Source organism: Cottoperca gobio, chromosome 15 (genome assembly GCF_900634415.1).
Source record: "Cottoperca gobio chromosome 15, fCotGob3.1, whole genome shotgun sequence".
Taxonomy (NCBI): domain Eukaryota; kingdom Metazoa; phylum Chordata; class Actinopteri; order Perciformes; family Bovichtidae; genus Cottoperca; species Cottoperca gobio.
The window spans coordinates 7,575,931-7,594,056 of record NC_041369.1 but is presented as its reverse complement, the minus strand read 5'-3'; the positions used below and the strand labels follow the sequence as shown (position 1 = coordinate 7,594,056).

Here is an 18,126-nt window from a genome sequence, read left to right as displayed (position 1 = left end):
GTACAGGTTTATGTTGTGCAGTGGTAGTTCTGAATACTGGGAAGTGACATTTGCAATGACCAGGGCGTTGGTGGTGATAGAGTAAAGCTAACGGGAGGAATATTGAGAGAGAGAGAGAGAGAGAGAGAGAGAGAGAGAGAGAGAGAGAGAGAGAGGGGGGTGGGGGGGAGCAGCGAGGGAGGGATACAGGGAGAGAGGGGTAGCAGATACTTGGTAACGCATCACAGCAGGACAGGCAATCGAATCTAAAGGCGCTCAGCCAGCGACGGATACGGACGAGGAAGGTAGGACAATATGATAATGACATGATCATCCTGCTGGGAGTTGATGGCAGTGTTAAAATGATGACTGCGGTAAAGAAGAGGTTTTCCGATATAGGATTTTTCATTATGTGGTGTAACATTTTCTGCCCATGATAGTTGTGCGTAATTGTCGATTTTTACGCACACTAATAGTTATCTTACTTTAGCGTACGGTTATGCAGGGTCTCTTGAATTTGCGCACTAAAGAGTTGCATAAGTAGTTGATTGATTATGTAAGTAAAGTTTTGATGAGCTATCAGTCCGATGAGAGGATCGGTGAGTTATAATTTGCAATGTAATACAGCATACTTATTTCAAATGATGTTGTCTTCGGTAATGGTCCACTCCAACTGTTGCTGTTGTTTCATCACGGGTTATGTTATCAGAGTAATTAAGCGGCCAGTAAATGTGAGGTAGTGTGCATGCTTGCGCAGAGGTGTCAGGTGTACAGCGTTATCTCAGGTAGCCTGGTGACTCAAGAGGTGCCTGGTGGGAAGCGCCTTGGTGCCGACTTATTTATTCATGTGTCACCTGAACGCAGCAACGCAACGCCAGGTTAAAGGGAAACTTCACTCAATATTAGAATAACTATTAATGCAACTTGGGTCAGTAGCTTAATGTTTTATATATATATATTTATGTAAATGTATAGTATGTATATTGAACAAAACATTAGGCTCTCCTTTTTGTAATTGTAGCAATACCAGTTGTAAATATTTAATGTAATGCCGCTTTAGTCTTCATGCAGTGACTGCTTCACAGACAGCTGGTGCTACAATGACTTTGCAGAGTAATGCAGTTTTATGACTTTTTTCACAAGTTTCTTTTTACCTCCTGGTCTGAGGGCTCAAACTTTTTTAACCAGTTACAGTGTTTTGTTTAAGTGCTCAAAGCACAATTCAATGCATTATATATACCATCTACAATATGTACTATAGTACTGTATCCATGCGTATGGATCATATAATGTGGATTGTGATATAATGATTGTGTCTGTTGTATTTTTCCCATCGAGGCAGATTGTCTGCATTTGGACCACTGCTGATTGACTGAGCAAAAAGCTTTAAGATGTATCAAAAACCTTAAATAAGCAATTTTATAATTCAAATCAGAAAATGTTTTCCTACACTATGACTTGTTTTTACATATTCACCAGTAGTACAATATATAACAGTCTTATGAGGGAACAAACAAATAATTATCATAGTTTATATTTTGATCACACATAAAACACACAAGAGAAGAAATGTAAAGATATTTCTCAGTTTTCCTTTTTTTTTAAGTAAGGCTAACATTGTGTTGCTTCCAAACTAATAAGGTGCTTCTTGTGGGTTATACATAATCTGAATTATATGACATAAAATGAATGACCAAGCTTTTACTGTCTGACGAAATGCTGTCACTCACTTCTGCTGATAAATATTGCATGGCAATTTTGGCCTCTGGGTAATCCCAGGTTGTCGGTTCACTGTTATCCTCACCGTGGTCCACCAGTGTATGAGTAGTGATATGCTGCTTTTAGAAATCTACTATAAAGTATACCATAAAAGTCTTAAAATGAATATTACTATTGTGTCTCACATTCAAATAATGCACTATATTAAAATAGAGTGGAACTGATGCTGCTCTTCATGCATTGAGGTGGGAAAGCTTGCCTCTGACACGAGTGTCACTCGAGAATACGAGAAGGAAGAAAAAAAATTGTGAAATGGAGAATCCATATCTGACGGACACCTTGACTGACGGGCTCAAATGAAACCCAATATGAGTGATAGAAGAATGAATTGCTGATTCAGTGACTTTACTGGCGTTTGTTATGAGGTCTCAGACAGGGAGCACAGCAAGGTGTGAGGACAAGAAGTCTAAGCAGCATTGTAAATATTGAATAATGGTAAACTTGTGGAGGAGTGAAAGGAGAGGAGGTTAGGTAGATTATGGAAAAAGGGTAGGTATTAAAATGAAGCATCTCATGTGGCATTGATATAATTATTGTATTTTAGCCAATCTGTGGAAATTATGAATGGAACCATTGGGAACGGTTTGGCATGGATTACCAGGTTTGGAAGCATCTGGATAGCCTATATACCTGCTCTTGAGTAAATATTAGGCAAAGGCTCATTGATGTAATTCATAAATCATTCATATGTTTGTTCATATATTAATGAGTCTGCTTTGGCAAAATGAGCTCATAGGGTTGCACTTGGCAGAAGTCTTTTTGTTTTATATTGCAATCATATTTATACAGTGGCATATTTCTGCTGACAGAATAATGCACTGTTGTGGTTTGAGCACAGTGTTCTCTATGTGACAGCTTTTGACACGAAACTCACATACCTTAAATGTCAGTTTTCTGCCTTTTCCAAGCTGCTTCAGGTGTCCACACAACATTCCTGGTTCCTTCGATTATGATCATCGCATTCTTCCGACTTTTCTCATTTCTACACCCACCTCTCTCCTGGTCCAGCTTGTATGGTCATTAAATCAGCCAAGGCAGTCGAGCAGAACTGAAGAAATGTGTTGGAAGGGAGGGGAGGGCTGGGAAGATGATTTTGCTCAGCCTGTAATACAGGTGAAGCATCAGTCCCGCATGCTGCGGTCCTTATGTATGTGAAGGCTAGATTTGTCACGGCAGGCAAAAGGCTCACAGTAAAGCAGACTATTGACAATACCTTTTTAGAGGAGATGATGGCTTAATGTAAACCCAATCATCCACAATACTCTTGTTGAAGTGTACTCTATTGCTACTAATCCCTGTCTCCCTGTATTGATTCTTTATTTGTGCAAGTCTGAAACCATTATGAAGGAATTTGGAAATTGAATTTTTCCTCTGAATGAAGGATGGAGGCCTTTCATTTCTCACATTTAAAACAATGAGCATTCATATCTAAGCCGGTAGCATTTACCATTTTGAGTCAAATTCTCCCTTGCAAATAAACCGTGCCATGTAAAACAAACAAAACATCAATTTAATGGCAGCTTTGTTGTGTGACAAGTCCTTGTTGTTGGTATTTACGCATGGAATGCTGCACCGGAGTGGGGCTGAAACAGCACAGAGAGGAGGAAAGACAATAAGGGTGACGTTAGAAGGGAGGCAGGACTGAATGAGGAGACGGGTCAAGTGTTGAGATGCAAAGGTCATCGGTGCTGGAGAGGAGCTACTAAATTGTGTGTTTTGATCTGTCAACGGGGATAGAAACAGTCAGCTGTTGGCGGGGTAGAATGACTATGCTCTAACAAAGAGAGAGACAAAAGGAGATGAATGAGTCTCTACAGGCTATCTGCTGCCCTCTGACACAGCTGTCTGTGTTTATGTTGTCTGATATACACACAGGCCTCTGCTGGGACAGCTTTGCCAAGTGCATTGCAGCGGAAAACGGCCAAGTGAAAAGTTAGCCTGGCTAAGACATAGGCATTTTAAGACTGGCATTAAACATATCGGGGAGAGGCAATCAGTTGACACTATGGAGGCTTTGGATCTGTTTACTGGTATACTGTTTGAGTGAGGAAGAAGTAAAAATCACAGGTTAGTGGAGAGTTGAGCCAAATGAAGAGTATGCTAATGCCGTGATTACAATATAACACAAGGGAAAGTCATTAACAATACATCTCATTAACTTGAAAAAAACCCCGTAAAAAACGGTTATAGGCTGTCTACATAGTGAAACCATTGTGATTCAGTAGAATACAAGTAGAGCAGAAGACAAGAGGGGCATGACAGCATATTGATCTGTGGGGTTTTTATCAGTGGACAGATGAGAGGAAAAAGGCATGGAGTGTATCATTACGTTCTCACTACAATTTGTCCACAAAAACACTAAAAGCCTAAAATCAGAGATGTAAGATTGTTGTGTCAGTCTGCCTCCCAAAAAGGAGGTGGCAGTAGCAGACGTGGTTGCTTGCATCCTCTAACCCTTTTGTAGGTTTATCTGGTTTCTGAACATTATATCTGATGAGACAATTGGCTGTCCTGTGTGGCAGTCCATTTAAAGTATGAGTTGTCTCTGTACACCATTTTATATTTGGTAATATTCATTTTTATAGCGGATATAGCTGTAGTAATCTGTTCTCTCAGTTCTTTTAGCATTTTTTGTATAAACATTTTAACAGTTTAACATTATAGCAAATCATGTTGTAATTGGTCCATAAAAAGCAGCTTACCTGCATCATCATAATCTTGAAATTGTGTGGGAAAAATAGCCGAATGGAGGTACACAGCAGTCAGTGTTGTCTCTACGCCTATAACAACATGCAACATACTTGAGACCTTTAGATACAAATGATCACTGGCCAGGCTTACACCAGTTACATTACACTACTTTTATCCAAAGCGACCTACAATAAGTGCACTTAACCATGTGGATGCATCTTCATCAAATATGCTGCCCTGCTTCAAGAACTACATTTAGATACAATAGGAGATGGAAAAGTCAGACATTTCATTTTGGTGCAGTCTGAACAGATGAGTTTTCAGTCTGCGACAGAAGAAGTGCAGAGTTTCTGTCCTCCTGGTGTCAATGTGGAGCTCATTCCACCATTAGAGAGCCATGTCAGCAAACTATTTTGTTGAGCGATAGCCAGCACCTTCGTAGTGAGGAAGTAGCCCGTCTATTGGCAGTAGCAGAGCGTAGTGGACAGGCTGGGGTGCATGATTTGACCATGTCCTGGATGTAGGATGGCCTGAGCCGTTTGCAGCATGGTAGGCAAGTACCAGTGTCTTATATCATAATCGAGCAGCTGCAGGGTGTGGAGGAGAACTTGGGTAGGTTGACGACCAGTCGGGCTGCTGTATTCTGGATGAACTGTAGAGGTCGGATAGCACATGCAGTCACACACCAGCCAGGAGGAGGACCAGGTGAATCCTCCTGATGTTCAGGACAATCAATCTGCAGGAGCAGGTTGTCGTGGCAAACTGGCCATCCAGTGTCACACCCAGGTGCCTTGCCGTCCGAGCTGGGGACACCACAGAGTCTTCAGCTGTAACAACAGTAGAAATGGAGCCAGGCAGGGTTGAACAATAGTTCATTATCACTAATTGTCTCTCCATACAATTCAGGGACGGTGGTGAAAAAGTTAGCGTGGAGCCTTGGATGAGGGAATTTGGAAAATGTTGTCCCCCTGTCCATAATTCCTTCCGGCTGTCCTGTCCCCATCATTGCACACTCAGTTTTTCCTATTGGAGACACAGATAGTCAGTATCCACTTGACAAATACCTTGACTCTCTGACCCAGCTGTGCCTCAGTGCGCTGCACAGGAGGAGGCTACTCCAAGTGAACACTAATCAACCCCCGACCCCTCCCTCAGGCCCCATGTAACTCTCTCTCAGACCCACACACAACATGCTGTTGGTCAACGCAGGACAGGGTGTGTACTGTATGAGTTGTGCATGCTCAAGCGTTTTGCGACAGGATGCTGTAATGTGGCGCCTTGCAGCGCTCCCATCCTGTTCCTGATAATTACCATGTCCCTAGGTTCTGTTTCAGCTGCCCCCGTCTCACCCATAGTGTCTTTACTGTCAGCCCCTACAGGATCAAAGAAGTTGCAGGCAGCCAGTGTCTCCTGAGGAAGAACAGTTGGCTGGGCATGTTTCCTATAGTCCCCTATCTTCTGTTTGCCTGGCAGGAAGTTAGTGATCTTTTATTGTGGGAAGGCTCCAGTGAAGTCGATTTTATTTACATAGCCCAATATCACAAGTCACATATTTGTTTCAAGGGGCTTTACAATCTGTACAGCATACAGCACCCTGTATCCGTAGACCCTAAGAATAGGGTAAATAAAACTCCCCCCGAAAAAACTTTAATGAGGAAAAAATGAAAGAAACCTCAGGAAGAGCAACAGAGGATACAGAATAGTCCATCTGCATTCTGAAGAAGCGAATCAGCGGCAACCTGCTTCAAATTAGCTGGAAGCTGTCCATGTCATGTTTTACGATTCAACGGTTCTTTTTGCCTTTTTAATTAGATAGTACAGAAGATAAACAGGAAAGAGGGAGAGAGAGGAGTGTGCAGGTATACAGCAAAGGGCCGCCGGTCGGATTGGAACCCCGGCCGCTGCAGTAAGGAAGGAGCCTTAGTACATGGGAGGCGCATGCTCCGCTAGGTGATTTGGGGTTTTTAGGTTGATTTGCAAAAACATTTTACGGAGAATTAACTCATATGGTTCTTAGAAAATTGAGGTTTGGTCACTGATGTGGAAGTTAACCCTCCACTGGTGATTTCTAAAGCAGCATGCTCATACAGTATGCCTTGCCATGTGCCATGTTGCCTTCTGTCTGAAAAGGTTGGTCTAAATAAAATGTGCTAACCACTCATGTCCTTGTCCTCGAGATATAATAGTTTGGCTATTGTCTTGAACTTATTTTCGAAAGACATGATGGCTACTAATTTGTTAAGAAAGTGGAACATCTGCACCAGCAATCTCATATATGACCCGAGCAAAGAGAACAGTTTACTCAGCATCAATTTGCAGTGTCAGTTTGATTATCATTTCTACTGAGAAATCACTACACGCTCTGCAGTCCAGATGCCAGCCCGTTTATATTTGCACTCTTGTCATGTGAGTGAGGTTTGCTGAGTAAGGCTTTCAGAAAGACATGTCATGTTGGGGATGAAGAGATCAGGAGGGCGGGAAGGAAGACATTACTCAGCTCATCAGAGCACCGCTGCCCCTCCCTCCTCCCTGACAAAGCCAAATGTCTGCTAATCTGTCTGTGATCACCGTGTTAATGAGTGATGGCTTTTTCATGAAGACAGAGGCCGGGCAGAAATCTGCCATTGATTTGCTGTGATAATCCACATTTGGCTGCTGGATGAGGCCCACCACTCTATCGGAGAAGGGTGCCTTTGAGGTTAAGGCAAGTCAGACACAATTGCCATGTAATCAATAATATCGAGTGCTATAAGCCGGGAGATACAGCCATGTGGGCAGGCAGGCCTCTCTGGAGAGAGCACAGCCGATCCAGATATTACTCTTCACTTTACAGTGCCTTAATCACACATTACTGTCAGATAAGCTATAGGACCACAACTCATTAAATAGACCTGGATCTCAGCCACCCTAAGCTTTGCCCAGTGGGAGCTGTGGCTGTTCCTAATAGTCATTTCGAGGTTTTACAATAGCCTGCCTTTAAATCTGGATTCAGGGCAGGATTTTGAGCATGTTGGCAAGTATTACAGGCGTACACATGGAACTTGATTTAATGGACTCAAAATAGTTTCAAATGCCTGCTGCACAACTGAGCAATTGATGGTGAATAGTAAGTGTAAAATAATAAAATAAAAAGCCTCCAGGGCCGTCAAAGGCTATCCTACCCTTTTTTATTTATAGTTATTTAGATGATAAGACTCTCTTTTTTCTTTCTTAGTGGGTGCAGAGTAATTGTCGTCTCGGACCCACACTTAACATGACAACAACAAAAAATACATGGCCCACAGAAGACATGCATTTGTTGTGCTGACATTTTACATCAGGACACAAGAGACATAATTATCTGCCAAAGCTTAGCACAAAGAAAAACTGTTTGAAATGACTGCAGAATACATATATAATTGGACAAGTCGAGTTGTGTGGTAAAAAAAAAAAAAGGAAGAGACACAAGTCAATGTAAATAAGCCCAAGAAGAGAAAAGAGAAAGACAGAGATGACTGAAAAGAGTGAAAAACAATGGAAAACAGACAGAAAAAGGCAAGCTTGGGGAGAGAGACTGGTACGAGATGTTGTTATGGGTGAGCAGAAGATGAGCAGTGACTCTGACAGAGTGAAGGGGGGGTGAAGAAAGTGAGGGATTGATAGATGGTGACAGTATAGCCAATGGAGTGGGACAGTGCTGCAGCAAGGCCCAGCTCGCATCGAGCATCACATCCCTGCTTAGCCCTGTCCTCTGCAGTTTAATTGTCACACGCACAACTGACTGATTGGAACTTTAGATTTAGCTGCGACTCGGCTAAATATAAAGCTGTGCTTTTGCTCTAATTACTAACTCACCTCCTGATTTAATGTCATACGTCTGCTCTGTGCTCAACACCATTCCTCCACCATCTCTTAAAAGCACGGTCTATTATCTGAATGTGAGATTTACAACCTGCTATCCCTCCACAATTAATTCACAGGTCTGTTTATTTATGAACTAACACTAGACAATAGCTACATGTTCATTGATACTACACAAGGTTTGTTTAGATCAGGGAATATTCTAAAGTAGTTAAACCTGCATGTTCAATTATGCTTATTAGCGAAACGCTTAAAATGCTCAGTTTTAAATTATATATTTGACTCCACTTTGAATTTATGTGGTCAAATATGTAATGTATGGGAAATGTGTTCTGTAGAAAGTTTATCAACAAATTGGTTTAATGTTTCAGGATGGTGGCCAGGGACACGTCCAGTGTTTTTTAACCCTTTGATGCACAACATGGGTCTAAAGAGACCCGAGTGAGTTTTAATTGTAAATACCTTTGCAATAAATTACTTTAATCATTCAGAATTCCAGGAATTCCTCAATTAACTTGTTTTTGATCATCACAAATTCTTATTTTCATTTTTACTTTCTTACTTTTGAAATAAAATCACTTTTGTATCACTACCCTTCTAAGGTACAACATGGGTCCAAACGGACCCGTATTCGTTTCCTATGTTATTTCATGCATGACTGAGTTTCTTTGCTATATTTTTGGAAATCAATTTATTTAATCATTTAATATTCCAAGTATTCATTAAATATCTTGTTTTTGATTACCACAAATCATTATTTTCATTCTCCCTTTCTTCATTTATGAACTAAAATAGTTTTTGTATTACTACATCAGGTTTACACACACGGGTCATTAATGACCCGTGTGTGTAAAGTGTGATAACAATGAAAAAAATACATACTATAATAATAATGTTGTTAAAAATAATTATTATAGCAAGTGGTTTGGACCAAACAACACATTTAATATTTGAAATCTTTATTTGTCACTTTGTCACGCTCACACATAACATACATCATACAGCCGATAACACTGTGAGATATTGAACTGTAAGTGTATTAGAAGGGGTTTGCATAGCTTGTGTGTCAAAGGGTTAAGGTGTTGAACAGGGCTTGATTACCCCCCCACCTTCCCACTCTCCCTCCACCAAATTATTACTGAAGTGATTGCAATGGTCGGCTACATTGTACGCTTAAACAATGCACACTAACCTGAGAGTCAGACATGTGAAAACATGTATGGGAAGGAGAAACTAATTACCCTACCGTTTTCAATAATGTTATTTCAAGTTGTACTAAAACATAACAATAGAACAGTTTGGAATATGTTCTATAGAAGAGTAACAACACATTGGCACACCAGACATTTAGAAGCTGTGTTGCCACTTAGACTTCAGGGTATCGTAGCATGCAGATAGTTTCAGTTTGATTAGCTGAGCTTCTGACATGCAATATCTGCAGCAGAGATTTCTGGATGCACAGATAATTGTGTCAAGTGGAACTTTGTTTGTGGTGCTCAAAATATTGAGAAATTACATTTAGAAAATTCAACAGAAAAGCCTATTTTCAAAACAATGTCCTGTTTACCCCAGATAATCCACGCACCCGCTGTAGACAGTGTTCACTACTTTTTAACCTTAAAAACAAAATACATTTCAAATACAGTTGCCCCAGAGTTATGCTCAGTCCGGGAAAGAAATGATGCATTCATTTTCCATGCATTTACTGTCACAAATTAAATTCAGTGCCTAAATTTTATCTGCAGAAGATATCTCACAATCTGGGCTAAACTAAATGTATCTGCATGGTAACATTTTAAAGTAAAAGTTATTTGGATAAACTGACACTTTAATGTTTCTCCAGTCAGTAGTTTTAAAATGTGTGATTTGCAGGTGTGCAGAATGACAAAGAGAGATGACAAGATGGACCAGAATCACAATATATGTACCTGCTACAACTTTAAGGATTTACTGCACGGTTCCTAAGTGCTGAGAACAAATAATGAAACAATGCACAGAATATTAATCATATTAATACCATACGTTATTATCAAAAACCTTCACGTTTTAATTGCTTTGCCTTTGTCACGCGCAGACTGTGACAGCAGCGCATAGTTATACGCACAATCCAGGTTACACGTACAGACAGCACAAAAGAAAGGTTGGTGTGACCACCTGTCACTCCAGTTCTAGTACAGTGCACCTTCAACTTTGTGGAGGTGCTTTCCTTGTGAGATTGTTCAATATTGAATTCTCCTTCATCCTGGTGAGACCAGAGAGCCGGATGCTGTTGCAGGAGAACTGCTTTTATTTTTCACGGCTGCCTCAGCTCTCTCAAAGCCAACGTGTCTGTCTCGACCAGTATCCATCACTCATCTTCACCCGTTCGTCATCTCATAAATGTCCTTCAGCACTTGGAGGACGGTTTAGGTGTGTGAGAGGAGATGTAGTGGAGAGGGGGAGAGAGATCAGTTGTATGCCATACAACAAGGTTAAGAGCATCCATAGGCCTACATCAACCACCTTCCTACATTATAAACTTGAACAGAGACATAACAAATGATCGTATACAACAGAGGTACCAATATCAATCTGAAAGCATCGGCTTGTACCAGATAAGGATGGATGTCATTCTCTATCAGTTTGTGGGGATTTCTGTTTCCCCTTAGAAAATCAGTAGCGCATGCTCTGCTTCTGTTTAACGTCAACAACCTTTTGTTTTCATTCAAACTGTTTTTTTCGTTTTTTTAAAGAACAGGACAAAAAGGCGACTTAAGGAGCTTGTTTCTGTGTCTATTTATTTTCTTCTTCTGTGTGGAGAGCTGGGAATGGGCTGTATTGATTGTCCTCGTCCAGACTGATCAACCCTAACCGAGCATCAAAGAGGAACACTGACATTTGCCCTCAGGTCTTGTAGCTCAATCTGTTGTAGTTACTGGGTTTGATTAACTATTTGTCAGTACATTTGGCTATTAAAAGTGCTCCAGGGCGTCCAAGTCATGCTACCTCAGGTGTGTTATTGATACAACTAGGAGGAAATGATAGGCTAGTAAAGGAAGTGATTTTCTGTCCAGAAAAAGACAAGTTGTAGAAATATGTAATCTGTTTATGCTGTTGTCATCAGCTTTCTATCTGAGCTTCCGCCTGAATCGAGATAATAACCTCTACTACAAGACCACGACTGTATCGGAGAGGACAATGAGGGAGGAAAGGGTGTGAGAGGGGAGACGAGGTCTTTAGGGCCCAGCAAGAGACACAAATGAAAGTGTATAAGAAAAAAAGGAAGGGAAAAGGAAAGGAGGAAAGAATGGAGTACTAAAAAAAGTAACAGACATAGCCATGCAGGTTGCATTGTCAAAGAAAGTGAAATGCAATAATGCTGAGGAAACAGGAATCCAAATGAAAACAAATGTGCCTATTCAAACTGACACGCATGCACAGCTAATATAAACACACACACACACACACACACACACACATACACACACACACACACACACACACACACACACACAATAAGCAATGACAGCCTATTCTTTACCTCGCGTCCCTTTCTCACTCACCTGTAAATTTGAGCTACTTTGTCTGAATTGAATCCACCACACACTGTATGACTCTAACAGCACCGCAGCAACAGGACAGCAGGCAGCCACACAAAGCAGCGTGTGTATTGTATTTTATTGCGTCTCACATGGTTTCTGTAGTTTATTTTGCTTATTTTGCCCTCAGATTCCTGAAGGACAAGGAGCGTTGACTCTGTACACGACTTTTACCATGAGTTGCAACACAGTGGGCTTTGGGGAGACGAAGAATTTAGAAAGATAACCCTTCAAAATTAAATTGTCACCGTATGAGTTTGCCGACCGGTGAGGCCTTGCTGGGACAAGTGATGACGGTGTAAAGAGAGGGAACAAATGACAGGGAAGGGGAAAGAGAGTCAGATGAGGGAGGGAGGGAGAGAAACTGAACTCTTATACATTACCTGAGCTGCTGCCTGACAGCAAGCCACGTTCACCAGAGGACCAAATACATGTTTTTTTGACATGTCGGCTCGGACGACTGATTACCTTTATCAGAGAGTCTTTAAGTTTAACAGTGAGAAAGCTGTGCAGCTTTAATTAGAGGCATGTCTTTGCTGCTCTCCTTCCAGCAACATTGTTATTCATGTTCAGGATGAATGTTTAGAGGAGTTAACTGTCAACCTCTCCCCGTGTTAAGTTTCATTATTTTTTATCAATTTCGACCTTACAAGTGGTCCAGTGAGGCTGGACGTCTTGAAGATGTCAATTACACTTTTCTTTTCAATCTCGCACAAGACAGTGTTTCGCGTTATTAAGCCCCCGTCCGTCCGTATGTCCGTCCCAGTCTCGTGAATGTGATACCTCAGGAACGCCTTGAAGGAATTTCTTCAGATTTGGCACAAACGTCCACTTTGACTCAAGTATGAAGTAAGGTCAAAATGTTAAAGTCAATAACCTCACAAAACATGTTTTTGGCCATAACCCAATAATTCATATACTAATTATGACAAAATGTCAAACAAATAGGATAAAATGATGAAGTGATGACATTTTATATCCAAAAGGTCAACGGTCAACTCCACTGTGACATCATAATGTTCTGCGAAAAACACTTTTCTGGTCAGGAACAGAAGAGGAGATCTTGACCGTATTTCACATTGTGTCGGATATTGAATTGGTGACACTCATCTTGGGCGCCAGTGTTTAAACTGTGATGATCGTTTAGATCTTTTGTGCTGCCGGAATGAAGATGTGTTTGAAGCATCAGCACTTCATAGCAACATCCATATTTGAAGCATAGTCTACTGTCATGGCTACAACTTTGTGTTCTGTCAGAATCAGTTTTATTGGCCAAGCATGTGACTTTTTATTGATTTGGACCACAAGGTACTTATATGTGACCTCCCTCTTCACTTCCTCTCCCGGGATGACAACCAGAACAGGGAGCCTTCTGCACCTCGTGTTGTCCACCACAAGCTCATTTAGCTGATGTTGAGCTTCAGGTGTCATTGCACCATGTGACGAAGCTCCTCTGTAAAAATGATGATCTAAAAAACTCCAAGTGAAGACGACAAGTACACTTAAATGGATACTTTGCCGATTTTCAACTGGCTCTTTGTCTCTTGCTCGAGACACGAGGGGAGTGTGTATATGTGTATATGAGTCTGCACAGACATGAATGTAAACTGCAACTTGACTGTCTGGCGGAGGCGTACAACTGTGAGGCGGTAATTCTAGTTTTCTTTTTAAACCAGACACAACGCTACGTCTTGATTATGTCTACTGAACAGTGTGTACTGTAAAAGAGCCGTTGCTGTGAATTTGCTATCATCAACACCCCGCCCCCCCCAAGCAGGCGCACACAACACCAGCTTGAAGCATGGCGGGCAGCAAATTCTTTTTCTGTCCCCTAATTACACTGATCACATCTCCTACTCACTCACACGGTAATCACCTAACATTAAGCAGCTGCAATGTCTTTGGACAATATGTGGCTCGACTGAAATGTGGATAATCAGCCAACCAAATAATTGTGACTGTACTGTGTTCTGTGTCGGTGCGTTGCAGGTGCAGGTGATGTCGTGGAGTGTGGGTTTAGGCGGCAGGATGATAATTGCCAAGCTCCTCCTTCCCTTCCTTATTCTCCACTCTTTCTGTGAAGGTGAGTCCTCTTGACTAATGTGTAAATCGACTATGACGCTGTATCATTTATACAATGAGATTCCTGGTACAGAACGTATCTTTAAATGAAATACACGCCAGTGTAGCTTCTCAGTGGCAAAAAGCAGAGGACAGTGGTAGCTATTTTTATAAATATGCAGTGTGAATTTGAAGCGGAATAATTATGTATGTAAGTATGTCTAGTCAGCCAAACTTCTTTTATTCTTTATCCTGAATAAAGGTTTGAAAATATTACTGCACCATCAACATATGACTATAAATCTACCTTTGTTAGTCTAATACAGGATTATGAATAAGTATGGTTTTTAATATGTCCTTATCAGAGACTTGGTACAATATGAATAAGAGAAGTGAAGATTTGATCCCAACATTTTAAAGCGTTTTCCAGCACCTGTCCCTCTTCCTTCTCAGTTCTTCATTATTAACTGCCTGATAGGATTTTATTTCTCTCACCTTCTACACATGATGCATAAAAAATATAAAATATTTTCCTACTGGCTGAGTTTGTTACTGTGAGGTCACGAGAGAGACTCCGATATAGAGAGAGCGCTTCTATGGTGTGGAAAGTCACGGTAACTGTCTCACAGTGACAGGCAGGAGACACTTCCAATCACACACAGCGCCGAAGCAGCGGGGAAAGTTATTAAGTGAATGCCACAACCTCTTTCCATCAAGCACAATGAGTTTATCAAGGCTTTTTTTTATCGAGTGCTCCAGCCTCTCGCCTCTCACTCTAACCTCTTACCTCGTGTTTGCTTTCGATGTTATCGCTTTCATCCTCTCTTTTCTCTCCCTCCCTCTCTCTGAGTTTCTCTACCCAACCCATTAGCACACTGACCCTGTACTCCTCCTTGAGCATTACTTCACTGAGCAAGCAAATTGGATTGATGATCATGGCAGTGACTTTTTTTTATTTTTTTGGCTGTAATTTATCTGCATTCCATTATCCAAGCCTGACGCAGTGCCTCGCAGTAATTAAAGCACAGGTATGGACCGGAGCTTGTTAACCTTCCTCCTCACCACCCCCATCCAGTGAAGTGCGCTGCATGTTCTTGGCACCCACTAAGAGCCACACTGGCGAGCCAGAGATAAGCATCTTCTTCCGCACAGGCGGACACATGACTGAAGGAAAAGCTCCCACTTTCAAAGCACCGGTTAACTCTTATCAAGCGTTCTCACTTCAAACAGACCGGCCTCCCCTTCTCTGGCTTCAGTGTCTGGTCTGTCGCACAGCTCAGCTGATCAAAGACCATCAGCTTTGTTCCCTGATCTTCCCCACAAAACAGCTTGTATCACACTGCCTTCTGACACCAAAGAACTATGTCCAAACACGGCATACGATTAATTCTTCAACAGCGTGCCTCTGTAATTAAGGGATATTCCCTCCAATACACGGAAATCAATATATGGTAAATGTAATTTTTTGTTTTAATTTATTTGTTATCATAGCACTCAGATTTACAGCTTTAATTTGTGAAAAGCTCAATAGTGTTTTCCCATGGTATGGAAGTGTTTTCCCTGTAGGTATGAATGACAGTACAGACAGACCATGTAAACATTTTTATTCAAGTTTAAGCATTGAAATAAAGACCAAAACTGACAACAGTGTAATGCTCTGTGTGTTATTGATGTTCTCTGCTTACAGTTTTATATTGGCTGCTAAGTGCTTTTTGAAAGTGTTTACCTGTGATTTAATTTAAAAATCAGATGCAGTGTGTAAGATGCTTAGTGTTCCAGAGCTGAATTTGACCAGACTATACCTGCACGGGGGGGTTGTTAGGTTTGTAGTTCAAGGTCACTGTGTCTGTCCCTTTGTTGAGTGATTGATGTGCTGCAGAGGAATCTCTGACATAGAAACAGACAAATGCATATATACAATGGGAATTTCTCATTTTGAACAGTCATTATTAAAATCAATCACCTTTTGAAACCTTCCAAACATGTTTTTTTTTGTTTTTTTTACAAAATCATCTATGGTTTCTTCAACATGGCAGTGCAGGTCCCCAGATGTCACACTCTTTCTGACACTGCATACATTTGCCCCAGCTTCCCCGTGGAGGGAGGGGCCATGCTTTCTTTGGGAAGCAGTGTGAAACATGATATTAGCAATCAAACGAGGTTGTCTGCACTGGCATCAGCATCAGTGCACTTTTCAGTTTAAGTGCTCATTGCAGTAGAATTTTTGCACCTATACTTATTAAAGATCACTTGACAAATTTTGCTCAAGTACACAGCTCTACTGTATCATATCAAATAAACCGCTGTTGCTGCTGCTAGGAATGTGAAAAAGCAAGACCAACATTTGTCAAAGCTTTCAGGCTGGTAGTAAGTAGTTAGTAAGCTATCAGGCTATACTTTAAATCAATGTAAATCTTCATAATGTAGATTATTTACATCAAAATCTAAGTTTCACTTTCATAACGTATTCAAAACACTAATCTCAATATTTGGTTTTGGGACGTAATTATAATTACCATTCTCCCTTTTCTCTTTTCTCTTTATCACAGGCTCCAACCAGCCACCACGCTTCCTGAACTACTTCTTCTCAACCTACCTACTCATCTATGAAGATACGCCCGTCGGTGAGTGTCGGTGGAGTGCAAGCATGTTGTATTCGCTGTATTTACCTTCTCTAAAGAAAGTAAAGTAAAGCTGTCTTTGCGGATTGCTTTGTCAACTTGTTTACTGCACGGACATGGTCTGTCTTGAATATAAACTGCGAAAGCAAAAAACAACAAGCAAAGAGAGATAACATAAAAGACACCGACAGTTATGACAATGGATGTTCTCTATCAGGACGCGTATGTGTTTTCTATGTGTGGTGTGTTTGTCTGTGTGATGAGAAGGAACATAGCCGTTCTTCTGAGTGAATTCTCGATAAATACACAGCTGGCACAAAATAAACCTGGGAAGCTTTGGATATTTCATGTCCTGGTGTTGATGTCTGTATGGAAGAGCTTGTCCAGATTTGATATAGTGGAATCGCAATGCAAGCTGGTGTGGTGCAAGTGAGCACCAATTATACAAGGGCCGCCATATTGGATTTCTTCTCTACTTGTTTACATTGTATTTAGCTTATTCTTCAAGCGTATTTACATTGTATTTAGCTAGTTTTTAGTGTGTAATCATCGCTCTTCTAGTTATGGGATTTGGACACCGACATTGTGTGGTGAAAGGATGTTCAAACAGTGGGAGAAAGATAAATAAATGGGCAGAATCTCATTGTGAGCTTCACGATTGCCAAAATTGCGACTGCAAGCCCCCGTTCGAACTATTTCCATTTCCAACAGCACTAAAGAACAATGATAGAAGGCTAGCATGGACCAACGCTGTAAAGAGACAGGATTACAATGGGAAGTCTTGGAAGCCCAAGAAATCTTTACGGATTTGCAGTGAGAATTTCATGCAAGGAAAACCAACAAATGAATTCCCTGATCCTGAACTCGACCTGGGGTATGTAGTCTATCTACTTGATTTATATATTGACAAATGTACTTTCTATATATTGAGTTTTATAATAATTAACAAACACAAGTTAGGTATATATTTATAATAGCTTACCCTGCAACACAACTGCAATAAGCACTTATGATATCGCCAGTTTTCTTAACTGCGCAGATCCATGCCGAATGTGGCCTATGGGAAACTTTCATTGAATGAGTACATTTTCCTTTCAAAAAGTAATACTCAAAATCTGCGAGAGGATTGAAAGATATTTGTTTCAACCAGCTGGAGTCAAACCGTCTAAATGCTTTGCCTTCTTTGTATTCGTTTCATTGACCCAGCCATCCTGCAATGTCAAGGGATCAGGCACTGAAATGCCACTCGGCATAACCAAAAGCTTAGTCTTTTCTTTTTCTGTGATTGAAAGTCTTTCGTTAGCTGTTGGTTGCTCCTCAATGCCCGTCTCTGATGCAGCAAACACCCTGGCAATAAGCTCCAGTTTTGTTCCTGAAACCTTTAAATTCCGCGTGCGGTAAAATTCTTTCAAAGCTTCGACTTTCCACATCTGAACCTCATCATAAGAAAGGAGTTTAGAACTCATTGTAGAGTAGTAGGTTTGTTTACAACAAGCTTGAAGAATAAGCTAAATACAATGTAAACACGTAGAGAAGAAATCCAATATGGTGGCCCTTGTAGAGTTGGTGCTCACTTT

General features: G+C 40.9%; 1 protein-coding gene across 1 annotated transcript in view; it reads left to right on the top strand.

The window, feature by feature from the left end:
• Positions 1–226: 226 nt before the first annotated feature.
• cdh23 (cadherin-related 23) overlaps positions 227–18,126 on the top strand; it is a 165,622-nt gene continuing 147,722 nt past the window's right edge. Inside the window, exons 1-4 of the mRNA XM_029449357.1 lie at positions 227–284; positions 13,857–13,944; positions 14,075–14,083; positions 16,478–16,552. Of these exons, the coding sequence (XP_029305217.1) occupies positions 13,866–13,944; positions 14,075–14,083; positions 16,478–16,552 (163 nt within the window). The 5' untranslated portion in view covers positions 227–284; positions 13,857–13,865. The remainder of the gene's footprint in view (positions 285–13,856; positions 13,945–14,074; positions 14,084–16,477; positions 16,553–18,126) is intronic.